The sequence below is a fragment of the Camelina sativa genome, chromosome 1 (genome assembly GCF_000633955.1).
Source record: "Camelina sativa cultivar DH55 chromosome 1, Cs, whole genome shotgun sequence".
In the NCBI taxonomy this organism is placed as follows: Eukaryota; Viridiplantae; Streptophyta; class Magnoliopsida; order Brassicales; family Brassicaceae; genus Camelina; species Camelina sativa.
Genome location: NC_025685.1, coordinates 7,691,078 through 7,704,782, shown reverse-complemented (window position 1 = coordinate 7,704,782; position 13,705 = coordinate 7,691,078). Strand labels below are relative to the sequence as shown.

Here is a 13,705-nt window from a genome sequence, read left to right as displayed (position 1 = left end):
TGATAAACAACCTCTCGATTATATCATCTCTCACTTCTGTCGTCGTTAGCTTTCTCCTTCATCCGATCCCGTGCTCACATCAGAACTACTCTTCTTGTTAAACGGAGACGATCTCATCTTCCTCACTTTCTTCTCCGGAGACACCCCAATCGCCGCAACCTGCTTCCTTTTCCTCGGAGCTGCTGGTGGTTTTGCGGCTTTACTTGCCGCAGGTTTTCTTCCTCCTTTCTTTGCTGGTGCAGCTACCTCAACTACCACGTCATCATCATCATCGTCCGCGTCAATTGCTTTCGATGTTTCAGTTGCTTCTGTTGATAAAACCACAAGAAAGACAAGACTTAACTTTAAGACCCAAATTACATACAATAGGTTGTGTTAGATCAATGCTTCTTTGTCAAAACTGTGTATCAGCTTACTGCTTGAATCCGCAACTCCTAAGCCAAAATTGTATTGAGCAAACACCTTTGAAGCTGGGGCCTTCTTTTTGGCTCCTCCTTGTCTACCTTTTGGCTTTACCACTTCTGCTACGTTGTTATCTTATAGAACCAAAAAAAAGTTTCCAATGTATATTAGATCCAACCAAGAAAACAAAACGCAATGAAAACGCTGGAGTACGAGGAGACTAACCACTGTCCATTGCTGAATAGGAAGCCTCTGTTGTTTCGGATTCACTGGCTTTCTTTGTGGTCTTCTTTGTTACCGGTTTCTTTGGCGCCTGTTTTTTAGCCTTTACTGGTGCTCCAGAACTGGCCCTGATTTTTTCCAGTGCTACCTTTCTCTCTATTTCGGCTTTAGCATCGGCCTGATCAAGTTTCTGCAATATGAGGGACAAGATATATCAGTGACAAATTAAATATTAAGCGTTATATAAGGGATAGCTTTGTGAATCCTTACATCTAGTTCCTTGTCAAGAGAGTCCAGGTCTCTGAGCCAGAGGGATCTTGGCGTGTGTTTTTTCAAGTCTTTAATTGTTTCAATTATTTTCTCTTTGTCTGACAATAACTCCTTGACTTTCTCTTTAGTCAACGATCCAATAGCCATTTCCAATAATATGTAGTCATACTCTGAGCCGAGTATATAAGTGTCTGCGGAATCTGCAGGATCCACTGAGCTTTCTTCAGATTCTTCAGCTGCATCAACTGCTCCAGAAACTGCATCTTCTACAGGCATTAACTTCCTCGGAAATGGTGTAAACCCTCTCTGTCTCAAGTCCTCAACAATATCAGCTTTCTTTCTATTCAATATGATTTCTCCACTGACAACTCCACGAATGAACTTTACTTTGTTTTCTAGTTTCTGCAGCTCAAGTTCCAGATTCTTCAGCATAGTATCCTGTATACATCAGAAGACAGTTAAGACATAATGTTAGAACATTGCCATGATGACTAAAACCTCTAAAGGACTGAATCATAGTTTGCTTTCAAACCTTTCTCTTCTCATAGAATTCAAGCCGTACATCAAAGAACTCTTCAAGGACTGCAACATAGGGATGTAACATTAGTATGTCTTATAGAGGGGGGAAAAAAAACAGAATGAAAACAAGTTGGATCTCTTCTTACTTTGTTCTGGAGATGCATATTTCTTTAGAACACCTTTTTTTATCAAAGAGATGCATATTACTTGTAGAGATTTTCGTGGTGAGTTTAAATTTCTCAAGAAAGCCCTCTTTCCGAGCCTCCAGCATGTTCTCTTCACTCAATTTAAGGTCAAGACTCACAGATGTAGCGTCACTGTTAGACCTGACGTCCTGCAGAAAAAAAAGAACGACTCAGAAAGCGGCATAAAAAAATACTAGTTAGTTTCTAATTATTAAATCATGCATTCTATCTACCTGCTGGAGAAAGGAGGCACCATTATCCGTCTTTAATGACTGCAAGAATTGTGTATGATCATCAGTCCACCTTCTGATGGGCAGCTCCGTAATTCGAATAGTTGTGTCATCAACTTCCTCATATAGACCAGTGGTTGTGTAGGTACAACCACCTTCCTTGGACGCAGTTTTCTCAATGGTTCCTTTAAAACCTCTATACCAAGGATCCATAGGAACCACACTTTCACCATTGAGTCGACGCCTTATGTTAGCAACAATATCTCTAGGGTTGTAGTTCGGTATGAACGTGCTCAACCCAGTTCCAATGCCTTCAGAGCCATTGACAAGTACAGTTGGAATTATGGGCATGTACCTAACCAGCATTAACATATTAAGTTAACTAGTCTGAAAAGAGAAAAAAAAAAACCAAACAATTAAAGAAGGGAAATAATTACCAAGTTGGCTCTATCTTTTGCCCATCCTCGTTCAAGTAATCAAGTAGGACATCATCATCCTTGGCAAACAAGACCCTTGTTGCATGAGAGAGTTTAGTCCAAAGGTATTCTGCAGGGGCTGCATCTTTTCCACCCTACAATTGGGTACGTACACTATGATGAGCACAAGCATAGATTAATGAGAACAGTTGGTCTATTAGCTATCCTTACCGAAGCTCGTGTACCAAATTGGCCATTTGGTTTAAGTAAGTTGATATTGTTGCTGCCCAAGTAATCCTGTGCCATGCCTATCATAGTGCTGGAAAGACTCTGCTCGCCATGATGATAAGCTGATTTCTTCGATCATAACCAGCGAATTGGGCAACTTTCATTCGATTAACTAAGTTAATTTTGAATGCACAGAAAAGTATCTTTCTCTGACCGGGCTTGAGCCCATCAACCATTGAGGGAATTGACCGTTGAAGATCCGCCATGGAGAACAAGATCAGTTCTTTGTTCACGAAGTCACTGTATGTGACTGTTACGAGCCTTAGCCTTTGATACAGATCTAGTAATAGGACCCGTCGTTAGTTAGCTAGGAAACAGAGGAACAACTAGAAAACAGAGGATCCTAAAACTTAAGCTTCCCTTAACCCTAGTCTCTCTTGAGAATAAGGTTAATGCTTGGAAGTTGCTTTCTTATTGATCATCGAGTCTCCTTATATAGGAAAACCCTTACAACCGACTGATGCTAAAATAAGTAAAAATACCAAAACCTTAGTTCAATATTAAAAGGCAATAGAAGAGGTTTTTTATAAAAGGCAATAGCAATCTAAATAACCGACTAAATAGCAAGTTAGCATTAGTGGGAGTGTCTTTTGTCCCATTCAGGGTTAGAGGGTTTTTTTCATCTTTGTTTTCTGACATTAAAAGGGTTGGAGTTGGAATTTTAAATTTCCATTTTAGAATGATGATAGATATAACTTTAGTAAAAATGTAATTAATTTCAATGCTTTTGTTGTATTTGTTGTATGTTGACATTTCTATAGAGGAAGAGAATGCAATCTCAGTGATTCGGTGTAAAGAAAACCAACATTTACCATTGGCAATAAAATTTTAAGTTTTGGTCCTCTAGTTACGGAGTAATCATGAACTCAAGATATTTTTTTTTTAAAAAAAGAAAACGTTCCCACGACTTCATGGTGCGTCTGCCTCCATCTTCAACGACTCATCCTGAGACAATTTTCATAAGAAAAAAGACATGTGAATCTCAGACCGAGTTTAAAGATGTGGAAGAGAGTGTGGGTCAATCATATGAAATAAAGCCAGAATATGCAAATGGTTATCCAGAAAACGCTGTAGAAAACATTTCAGGGGTGAGCATCAAACCAACCGCACACCTTAATACAGACATAGATGTAATGAACATCAGGGCTTTTGCCAATCGCAGATTCCACTGAACTTCCCTCAGCATCTAGAGGAAGAGGTTTTGTCAGTTCCCATTTTGGGGTTTCTGACGGTTGATCGGTTAAACTTTTGTCTGCAAGACAAAGAAAAAAGAAAAAGACAACTAGTCAGTCTTAGTTTAGCAGAGGACTAGGGACTCTTGTCCACAAATAGGTACAAGAGGGCATGTTACAAGATACAAATTGGTCAGCTGACCTATCACATGAAGTTTGGTTGCCCAAGAGCATGATTCGTCAAGCAATCGAAAACGGTAATTGGGAGCTCCATATGTAATCTGCAGAGAACCAATTAAACAACATTAATGAAAGTGCATAGAAACAAACATAATACTAATGAAAACCGGAGATGAGGGTTTTGTACCAAGATATAGACTCCTTTATCCTTGAGGACCCTATAGATTTTCATCAACTGCTTTCATTATAGGTGCAAAGGATCAAGAAAGAAATAATAATAATAAAAAGAAGAAGCCAGAATAAATAAATAAAACAGAAACCATTCAACATTTCGTGCCATGTATCGTTGGTATAAAAGTACCTCCAAACTTCCTCAAGCATTTGTGTTGAGTATTGCCTCGAATTGCTCCCACACTACAAAAAAAAAAAAAAAAAAAAGGATAAGACTTTTTCGTGAGAAAATCATAACCTCCCAATTACCTCAGCTCACTCACCAAAATGGAGTCTAAGGTTCCTGAAACACACAAGAAAAAAGTCCAAAACCGTTATTACATGAAAAAAACAAAAAACAAAAATGCATTGCGGCTAGTAATGGGATTTAAACATGTATGAAGAAAAGCATACATACCCTTATCAATAACAGCATCAAAAGAAGCATCTTCAAATGCCTTCATATCACGCACATCCATCTTCAAATCTGTTTTTTCACATGATCAATCTTGTAATCAAGCAATCAAGGCAGACGCAAATACATCAAAACTATAAGCCAATTTGAACAATTCCTATGATCTCTCTCTCTCCCCCACAAAAATGCAAGCACTAAGCAGAAGAAATCAAAACCAAAAAAAAGAAAGAGAAAACGCACATTTGAGCTGAGGACGATCAGAGTATTTCTTAACCATAGTATCAATCACAACAGAGGATATATCGATACTGACAACATCTTCGTATCCATCATCCACCATCCCTTCGCTAAACGCTGCATTATTCCCAAAAAAAAAAATCAAAACGGATCCAATGCAAAAACTGTAGAAACCCTATAGATTTGTGTATTGGAAACCTGAGTTTCCACAGCCAACGACGAGGACTCGTTGATTACGGTGAGGAACATAGAGATTAATGAGAGGAGCTAATGACGGATACTTCTGGTACCAATCGAACGGTTCAGATTCGTTCGTGTAACGATCGTCCCAATACCATTTCTCGCTGTAAGATTGCGTCGGCGTCTCTGAAGAAGTCATCTCCTCCTTCTTCGTCTTTCTCCGTCCTCGTCGTCGTAACTCACTGGCCCGATCGATTTCGTTTCACTCTCTCTGATCAAAACAAGGAAGAGAGACGGTCATAATCAGATACATGAGCGACCACGGTATTGGTCAAAGACCTTCCTAATTAAGGCCACGTCATCTTCCTAATTTAAAAAGTCACGTGACGTGGCTTTAATAGAAGCAACTCAACGGCCGGACCGGTTTTCCGGTTTGATTTAATCTCGTAAATTAATATTAAACCCGTTCAAAATCGAAATAACCGGAAAACAAACGCAGAGTTTCTCGCGAAGACGACGATGGCGAAGGGATGGAAACGAAGAAAGATGGGAATATATGGTGTACAAGTTTCGTGCTTCACTGAAGTTTCGATGATTTCACCCTAAAAAAACCCAGATCATTCAGCTCTCTCGAACAGGTTCTCGCCAAAAACTTGACTTAGCTTTTCTCTTTATCGTGCCCTTTATCTCAATCTTACTGTGAAAGAGTGTGGACCGTCGTAAACTGATTTATGTGTTTGAATCGCTCTTTCAATTGGTCCTTGGTGGACTATCTGAACCTAAGCTTAGGCATAGCACACCAACAATGAGAAGTTTCATTACTTGGTAGTTTCTGAGCAAGAATTTGATACGAGAAATTATCGATGAGGTATAAATTCTCAGGTTTTATGCAGTGTCAAAGACTTTGTCTCTGTATAACTTTTGCCTTGCGAACATTTCAAAGATTGGTTTAAAACTGCTCTCTGTTTCATCCTTTTGCTTCTTCATCTTTTTATCAAAATGTAAAGAGTAGCAAAAGCATATTTTGAAGCATACTTTTTTTGTTTAGTTTGCAAAAAGCAGAGAAATTGTTGATCAGGAAGCTTGCTCAGTCTGGTTACACAATGTCAGCACCTTGTCGTATATCCCAATGTGTTGTGGTTCTTTTGATGAAGAAATTTTATCTACATGTTACTTTGTAGATTGGAATTAAATCAGTGAGGACTTTTAAATCATCTGGCTTGATTGTTCGTTCAACACTTTTAGTAAAGTTTATGCTTGCTAAGTTAATGTATATTCTTGCTTTTTGGTTCTGCAACCTCACAGGGGAATAAGTCTTCTCATGCATGGAAAAGGTTAATCCTTTCAAGCAAAGTATAAAGGTTTGATCCTAAAATGCGGTCTATTTCTTTCACCTATATAAATAGAAGCTTAACTGTTAACAGATTGATGCTTACCTGCATATTCACTACTTTTTCTTTTGGTTTCTGCTTACCTTCTCATGGCCAGTTCCGGTGGTGATCATGATGGTATCATCTCTCTCTCCCTCTATTTTTTTTTTTTTCACTTTCCTGTCTGGTTAAACACACACAGACTTACCAGCTATGAATATTGGATGTATGTGTGCACATATTAATATCGGTCATAGGAAAAGAAGCGTGAGATTTGATATTCCGATATTATCAATGGTCTGACTTAGATTTTTTCCCAATTGTTACACTGTAATTCATGAGAACATGTTTGAGGGGTCATTTAAGAGTCCAAATAACTGTCTTCCGTAAGCATATCATCTAAAACCAATTTTTTACTTCTTCCTAAATCTGATACTTCAACCTTTGGATAATGGTGTTGTCCTGTTTTGTTGTGAAGAGTGTAATTAGAGATTCATTTCCTCTTTCACTTAAAGCCTAATGTACATATAAATTTGCACAAAGGTAACTTTTGTGAGAAATAATTGCAGAAATTATAAAGTCCATATCTAATGCCCCACCAACGCATTACATGGTCAAGATAGAGTCTTTTTCACTCCTTACAAAGCATGCTATAGAGAGATATGAAACTGAGAGCTTTGAAGCTGGTGGCTACAAATGGTATGGCATCATTATTACACAACTTTGTTCTTCTTCTTTTTAAAATTATTAACAAAACCCTTTTCTGATTGAGATTAATCATTAACCCTTTTCGAAAACTTTCTTTTATTCAAAAGACACTTTTCAGTCTTCCTTTTTTCTCTCAGCATAGTGGACTAGTATAAAGTCTCTCTGGTCATGATTTCAACCTTTTCAACTCATAAGTGGATCGTTTCCCATGTAAAATCTGGGGCCATCTTTGTTTCTATTTTAGGGTGTCCAATCAAATACTGTGACTTTAGTATACTACTGTGCATTATTTTTAACATGATTAACAGAATATGTGGTTTTGCTTGCAGGAAACTTGTTCTGTACCCAAATGGAAATAAGAGCAAGAACACGAAAGATCATGTTTCTGTTTACTTGGCTCTTGCAGACTCTAGTTCATTAAGTCCAGGGTGGGAGGTTGGCGCTGTTTTCCGTCTGTATTTGCTGGATCAAAACAAAGATAGTTATTTGATCCTTCAAGGTAGATTTGTAACTTTTTATTCACTTCTTCAAGTTTGCATGTTTCTCTACTCCTCTTCCCACCCTTAATATGCATTTCGTGTTGCAGGAAAGGAGAGACGGTTTCATGCTGTCAAGCGTGAATGGGGATTCGATAAATTTATCCCTATCGGTACCTTCTCTGATGCGTCAAACGGTTACCTCATCGAAGACACATGTATGTTTGGAGCTGATGTGTTTGTTTCCAAAGAGAGAAGAAGTGGGAGAGGAGAATGTTTTTCAATGATTAAAGATGCTACTAGCACTAAGCACGTCTGGAAAATTGAGAATTTCTCCAAGTTAGACAAAGAAAGCTATGACTCAAATGCTTTCTTCGCTGGGGATAGAAAATGGTAACAACATATTTGTTACCAGTCCCTAAACCGTAGATCTTAAGCTAATTAAATTGTTCTAATGCAGGAAGATAAAGTTTTATCCAACGGGGACAAAGCAAGGAACAGGAACCCATCTTTCTATCTATCTGATCCTCGTAGATCCTGAAACCATTTCAGACGGTACAAAGATGTTTGTAGAGTTTAGAATACGAATATTTGATCAGTTACAAGGCAGGCACATTGCTGGGAAAGGTAAAAAAAACACCCACTAACTCATTTCTTGATACTTGTTATATGAATGTGAATCCGTTCACTTCTTGATCTGTCCTTTGTATCTGTTTTGCAGTTACTAAATGGTTTAGCCGATCAAGCTCGGAGAACGGATGGGTTAAATATGTATCAATGGTTTATTTCACACAACCTAACAGTGGTCTGTTGCTCAAAGATGCCTGTCTCGTTGAAGCTGATGTATGCTTCTTGGAATCACCAGTGCACTCTAATCTCGTCATGTTTGATCTCAAAAGTCAAATTTGTGAATTCTATATTAGTTCGACGAGAGACAGAGAGACAATAAATCAATAGTACTTAATGAGAATATAATGGCTGGTGTCCAAACGGGACCTGATGTGTGTGTTCATGTAATCACACAAGTGCACTTATGATCTCATCATCTTTTGGTTTCTTCCGTCTCTGATTTCACAAATAGCAGTATTTGCTTGCCTCTGTTTAAAATCTTGTCACAAAATGTTGTCCAATTCTTTTTTTTTTTTTTTTTCAAACAAACTCCATTTAAGCTATTGACAAGAGCTCACCTCTAGGATAAGTCTTTACAACCGTCAACACACTTAAATGGGAAGATATCAAAGCAAATATGAATAGGTTCATAGCAAACCACATCATCCCAACATGACAATAAAGATACAAACATAAAGTATGACAACATAAACTAATACTAAGAAGATAGAAGAGCATACAAGCCACATAGATAGGGTGAACCACAAAGCGGATAGTCCAATTCTTTTGACATTGATAATGCAAACAAAGGATACTAATATTGAATAATACTCTTCATCATATAAAATTTCTTCTCAAAAGAAGCAAGAAATACAAATTATGAAATTAACTTTCTTACAACAACAGTAGTACAGTTATAATAATAAATAATTATATAAATTTCCCAATTGCTTAGCTTTTTTCTCTCCAAAGTGTGAAAAAAAATTGAATAAACCCATCTCAGAGTTGAAACTAAAAAGCCACAAAGAGCCTAAAATACAGGAGAACGAGACCCAAATCTGGACAGAACCGAGACGCTAAAAACCTGAGATTGAGTTCAGGTTTCAAGCTTGGACCTTGTTAGACTTGAGTGGCTTCACTACCTCCCAGGTGAAATCAGCATCGTCCCTTCCAAAGTGGCCATAAGCGGCAGTCTTCAAGAACCTACCGTTACCTCCTCTCTTCAAATCCAAGTTAATGGAGATCATACCTGGCCTGAAATCAAAACTCTCCTTAACAATCTCCAAAATCTCCTTGTCTGGTATCTTCCCGGTTCCATAACTGTCCACGAACACAGACAATGGCTCAGGGACACCAATGGCGTATGAGACTTGCACAATGCACCGCCTCGCGAGACCACTGGCTACAATGCTCTTAGCTGCTTGCCTAACGATGTAAGCGCCACTCCTGTCAACCTTGGTTGGGTCCTTTCCGGAGAAAGCACCACCTCCGTGTGCACCCCATCCACCGTAGGTGTCGATGATGATCTTACGGCCGGTAAGCCCTGCATCTCCGTGAGGACCTCCGATCACAAAACGACCAGATGGGTTGAGATGGAAGATGGTCTTCTCATCAAGGTACTTATCTGGGATCACAGGCTTGATCACATGCTCCTTAAGATCAGCTGCGATCTCATCGTTAGTCACGGTCTCATCGTGCTGTGTTGAGATGAGAACAGTGTGTACACGTACAGGGACCATAGCTCCGTTTTCGTTCAAGTACTCAATAGTGACTTGAGTCTTACCGTCTGGCCTCAACCAAGGGCAAGTTCCATTCTTGCGAACCTCAGTGAGCTTAGCTCCAAGCTTAGTGGCGAGAACGTGAGTAAGGGGCATGAGCTCAGGAGTCTCATCAGTAGCGTACCCAAACATGTGACCTTGGTCACCAGCTCCAACCTCCTCTGGCTTCTTGGTGAGATGACCATGAACACCTTGTGCAATATCAGGACTCTGTTGCTCGATGTTGACAAGAACCTTGCAGTTGTCAGCATCTAGACCAACATCGGCAGATACGAAACCAATCTCACGGCAAGTCTTGCGAACAATCTGCTCGTAATCAACGTTGGCCTTGGTGGTGATTTCTCCAAAAACCATGACCATGTTAGTCTTGGTACAGGTCTCACAAGCAACTTTGCTCTCAGGGTCTTGTTCAAGGCAAGCATCGAGGATAGCGTCAGAGATCTGATCGCAAAGCTTGTCGGGATGTCCCTCGTTGACGGATTCAGAGGTGAACAAAAAAGATTCCATTTTTTTCCGATCCGATTCAAAAACAAACAAACCTAACAGAGCACATAAATCAAACAAAGATCAATAAGAAAAAGTGTAAATACATAAGAAACTTCAATCAATTTTCAAATTGGGATCTTAGATTCAATAACTAGATCTATAAATCAAAACAACACATGGTTCAAATTCAAATTCGACTAATCACTTCAAACAAAAGTGGACACTTTGTTCAAATGCAGAGTCTTGAAAACGAACGTATGAATCGAAGGAAAGGATAACATACCTTAAAAGAGGAGACAGAGGGAGAGAGGTTGGAGCTAAAGAAGAGTGGTAGTAGTAGTACGAAGGTGAAGGAGGAGCGTAGAAGCTTTATATATACGAAGCTCACGATGGGGTGTAAGATCGTAATTTCGTCCAAATTCATTCCTAGTTTCATCAAACTGTGTTCAGACAATGAGATCTAGATATCCGACGGTTCATAATAGATCTGTAAATGAGAGCTGGTTTTAGCCGTTGGATTTGCTTAACTGGACCACCGCGTGCGAGTACAACTAGACAAAGCATCTTAAATGAAGATCTCGAATCACGAATTTTAATATTACTGTAGTTATTGATAATCTAATTAATGCTAAAAAAATAGTAGTCGATATTTTTTTGGTTGGGTATGTAAAATTTAAAATTTAAAATTTACATGAGTTATTGTGATTGTAATTAGTAGTAATATCGTGGTAGATCATGGAGAAGTTGTGTAAATTAGAGAAAGAGTTTGTGTTGTGTTGATGTGTCGGTGAGTGTGAGAGAATGGGGAACGTGATTACCGGGAAACCGGAGGGGGCGGTTTGGGAGTGAAATAGAGATTACAGGCTGTCTGCCTGTCTCTTTACTCTTTTATTGAAGGGTCCACACTGGCCAGTGGCCACCGGTAAAAAGACAACATAGAATTCTTCTTTTTTTAGCTTTTCAGCAGTGTCGGCTATGTTGTCAATATAAGACTCATGGTGGAATGGTCTAAATCTGATCTTGTCCGATCTGAAAAGGCAAAAAAATAAAACTGTACAGTTTCGCCGATCTGCGAAGATCTTGTCCGGCCAGGAGTATTATTGGGCTTAAATGGGCCAAAGACCTTGCAAATAAACGAAATACCACCAGGACTAGAAAATTTATAAGTCTATCACTACGACGTTGACCCAACGAAGAAGAAGAAGTTACCCGCAAAAAGGATGACGATGATGTCCGATCTTCCAAGGGAATTGGCAGAGGATGTGATCATAAGACTTCCGATGACATCTATGAGAGCAGTGCGGTCTGTTTGCAAAGAGTGGAACACTTTATCCAAGGATCGCTTCTTTACGAAGAAACACATTGCTCAAGCAAAAGCTGCAGCAGCAGAGGAGTTTAAGGTGGTCATGGTGATGGATTCTCGTGTCTACTTGATGGGCATCAATCTTTATAAGGACGTTGACCCAACTATAAACTGTCACGCTAAACTTATTAGCCTAGACGATTCCAATCGAGTCGATATATCTAGAGTTTATCACTGCGACGGTTTAGTCTTATGCATCACAAAATACTTGACTAGGCTCGTTGTATGGAACCCGTATTGGGGTCAAAACTTGTGGGTCAAGCCCCAAAGACTTCACCATAGTCCGAACATGTATAAGTATGCTATTGGATACGAGAATAGCAAATCAGGCCGAAGCTACAAGATTTTGAGACATGCTGAATCTAAGAGTCTTGTCGAGTACAGTATCTACGAGTTAAACTCTAACTCATGGAGCGACGTTCTTGATGTCACTTGCGACCTGTATATACATTTTTATGCACGTGGCGTTTCTCTCAAAGGAAATACTTAATTGTTTGCTGAATGTAATAAATCGGAAGTGACCCATAGTTTTTTGATCTGTTTTGATTTTACAAGAGAGAGGTTTGGACCGCGTCTTCGTCTGCCGTTTATCCCTTATCAAGAAGATACCGTGACTCTTTCTAGTGTTAGAGAAGAGCAACTTGCTGTCTTGTTTCAGCGCTGGGACAGTTTACAGATGGAGATTTGGGTTACGGTTAAGATTGAACCAGAAGTGGTGCTGTGGAACAAGGTGTTCTTAAGTGTTGATATGGAACCACTCACTGGTTTTCAGTTTGGAGTTACAGAAGGGAGTTTCTTCATTGACGAAGAGAAGAAAGTCGCTGTAGTTTTTGATAAAGATAAAGATAAAGACAATGACGAGGTGAAGACTCCCCGTCGCAACACAGCTTATATCATTGGAGAGGGTGGATATTTCAGAGAAGTGGATCTTGGAGAAACTTCAGAAATTCATGATTGCCCACTTGGATGCTCATATGTTCCAAACTCAATGCAGATCAAGCAAAGAGGCAAAAGGAAAAAGAATCTGATAATTTACGCTACCTACCTAAATCTCTATGTCTTGCTTTGCTTTGTGAGGTTTCTTCTTCGAATAATATTAGTCAAATATTTATTTGTTTTGATCGCATAAGAAGTTTGAAAAAAAAAAACATTTATAATGATAAAAACGTACTATTTGATGAAGGGAATATAATGTTGGGTTTCCAAAGTTGTTGACATGCTTCAGAAGTTGAATCCTATCACAAAGTGTCCAATTGCATCAATCCAATTTGATGAAGTTGTTGACATGTTTCAAAACTTGAATCCTAACACATAAAGTCGTTGACATGTTTCAGAAGGTTGAATCCTCTCGCAAGTGTCTTCATTGCATCAACTCCAACTCCAATTCGAGGGTTAGATGGATGAGTTTGCCTTGGTCTTCTGATCTTAGATTTGATCAACCAAAATCTTGGTCCGCTTATTCCAGAGAAGCCTCAATTATTACTGGTTTGTTATACATTCATTTGTTTGAGTGTGACATCTCCCCGTCTGTGTAATGATATATTAATTTCAAGTATATAAAGTATCTAAATAAATTATAATAATAAAAAAAGGTAAATGCGTGCGTGGATATTGAAAAAATAAAAGTGTTAAAAGAAAAATGCAAGTTCAAAATAGTACGATGCTATTATTCTTTCAGAGTGTGTGGGATTGGCTATGGCCAGTTGTTGTAGCTGAAAATGTCCAATGGTTTTACTAATCACAAAAGGCAAAAGTGCAAAAAATCTTAAAACGGCTTCCATCACATACCCAAACATGAATAGTCCACTTAACATCAACGACCATCACCAGCACCCCTTTCTCATGGGCAAGTTCTATCCACACAGTATGTTGTAGTAATGGTTTTCCAGTTAGTTGCAATCCCTATATGTTGTTAACAAAAAAAAGATTCATCTTCATCATATCAAATATATATATATATATATATATATATATATATATATATATATA

General features: G+C 38.7%; 3 protein-coding genes and 2 pseudogenes across 8 annotated transcripts; 2 read left to right on the top strand and 3 right to left on the bottom strand.

Annotated features, from left to right (window-relative positions):
- Positions 20–2,828, bottom strand: LOC104782279 (annotated as a pseudogene).
- On the bottom strand, positions 3,318–5,229 carry LOC104782254 (methyltransferase-like protein 13). The gene is made up of 9 exons (XM_010507136.2): positions 4,945–5,229; positions 4,750–4,863; positions 4,513–4,581; positions 4,379–4,398; positions 4,246–4,298; positions 4,072–4,102; positions 3,907–3,985; positions 3,645–3,784; positions 3,318–3,477 (listed from the first exon to the last, which is right to left on the bottom strand). Exons 1-9 carry the CDS (start codon positions 5,123–5,125, stop codon positions 3,442–3,444), a joined length of 723 nt encoding a protein of 240 aa, XP_010505438.1. The 5' UTR covers positions 5,126–5,229; the 3' UTR covers positions 3,318–3,441.
- LOC104782211 lies at positions 5,402–8,536 on the top strand. Of its 6 annotated transcripts, none has more exons than XM_010507117.2 (9): positions 5,402–5,564; positions 5,975–6,122; positions 6,232–6,287; positions 6,415–6,434; positions 6,866–6,995; positions 7,334–7,503; positions 7,591–7,873; positions 7,941–8,107; positions 8,202–8,536. In XM_010507117.2, exons 5-9 carry the CDS (start codon positions 6,907–6,909, stop codon positions 8,435–8,437), a joined length of 945 nt encoding a protein of 314 aa, XP_010505419.1. In that variant the 5' UTR covers positions 5,402–5,564; positions 5,975–6,122; positions 6,232–6,287; positions 6,415–6,434; positions 6,866–6,906; the 3' UTR covers positions 8,438–8,536. The 6 variants fall into 6 exon arrangements, with proteins under 6 accessions (XP_010505419.1, XP_010505411.1, XP_010505398.1 ...); XM_010507109.2 differs by having other exon boundaries at positions 5,716–6,122; XM_010507096.2 differs by having other exon boundaries at positions 5,402–5,794.
- On the bottom strand, positions 8,905–10,738 carry LOC104782200 (S-adenosylmethionine synthase 4-like). Its single transcript, XM_010507069.1, has 2 exons — positions 10,637–10,738; positions 8,905–10,406 (listed from the first exon to the last, which is right to left on the bottom strand). The coding sequence occupies exon 2, from the start codon at positions 10,372–10,374 to the stop codon at positions 9,193–9,195; it is 1,182 nt and encodes a 393-aa protein (XP_010505371.1). The 5' UTR covers positions 10,375–10,406; positions 10,637–10,738; the 3' UTR covers positions 8,905–9,192.
- LOC104782191 overlaps positions 11,267–13,705 on the top strand; it is a 9,259-nt pseudogene continuing 6,820 nt past the window's right edge.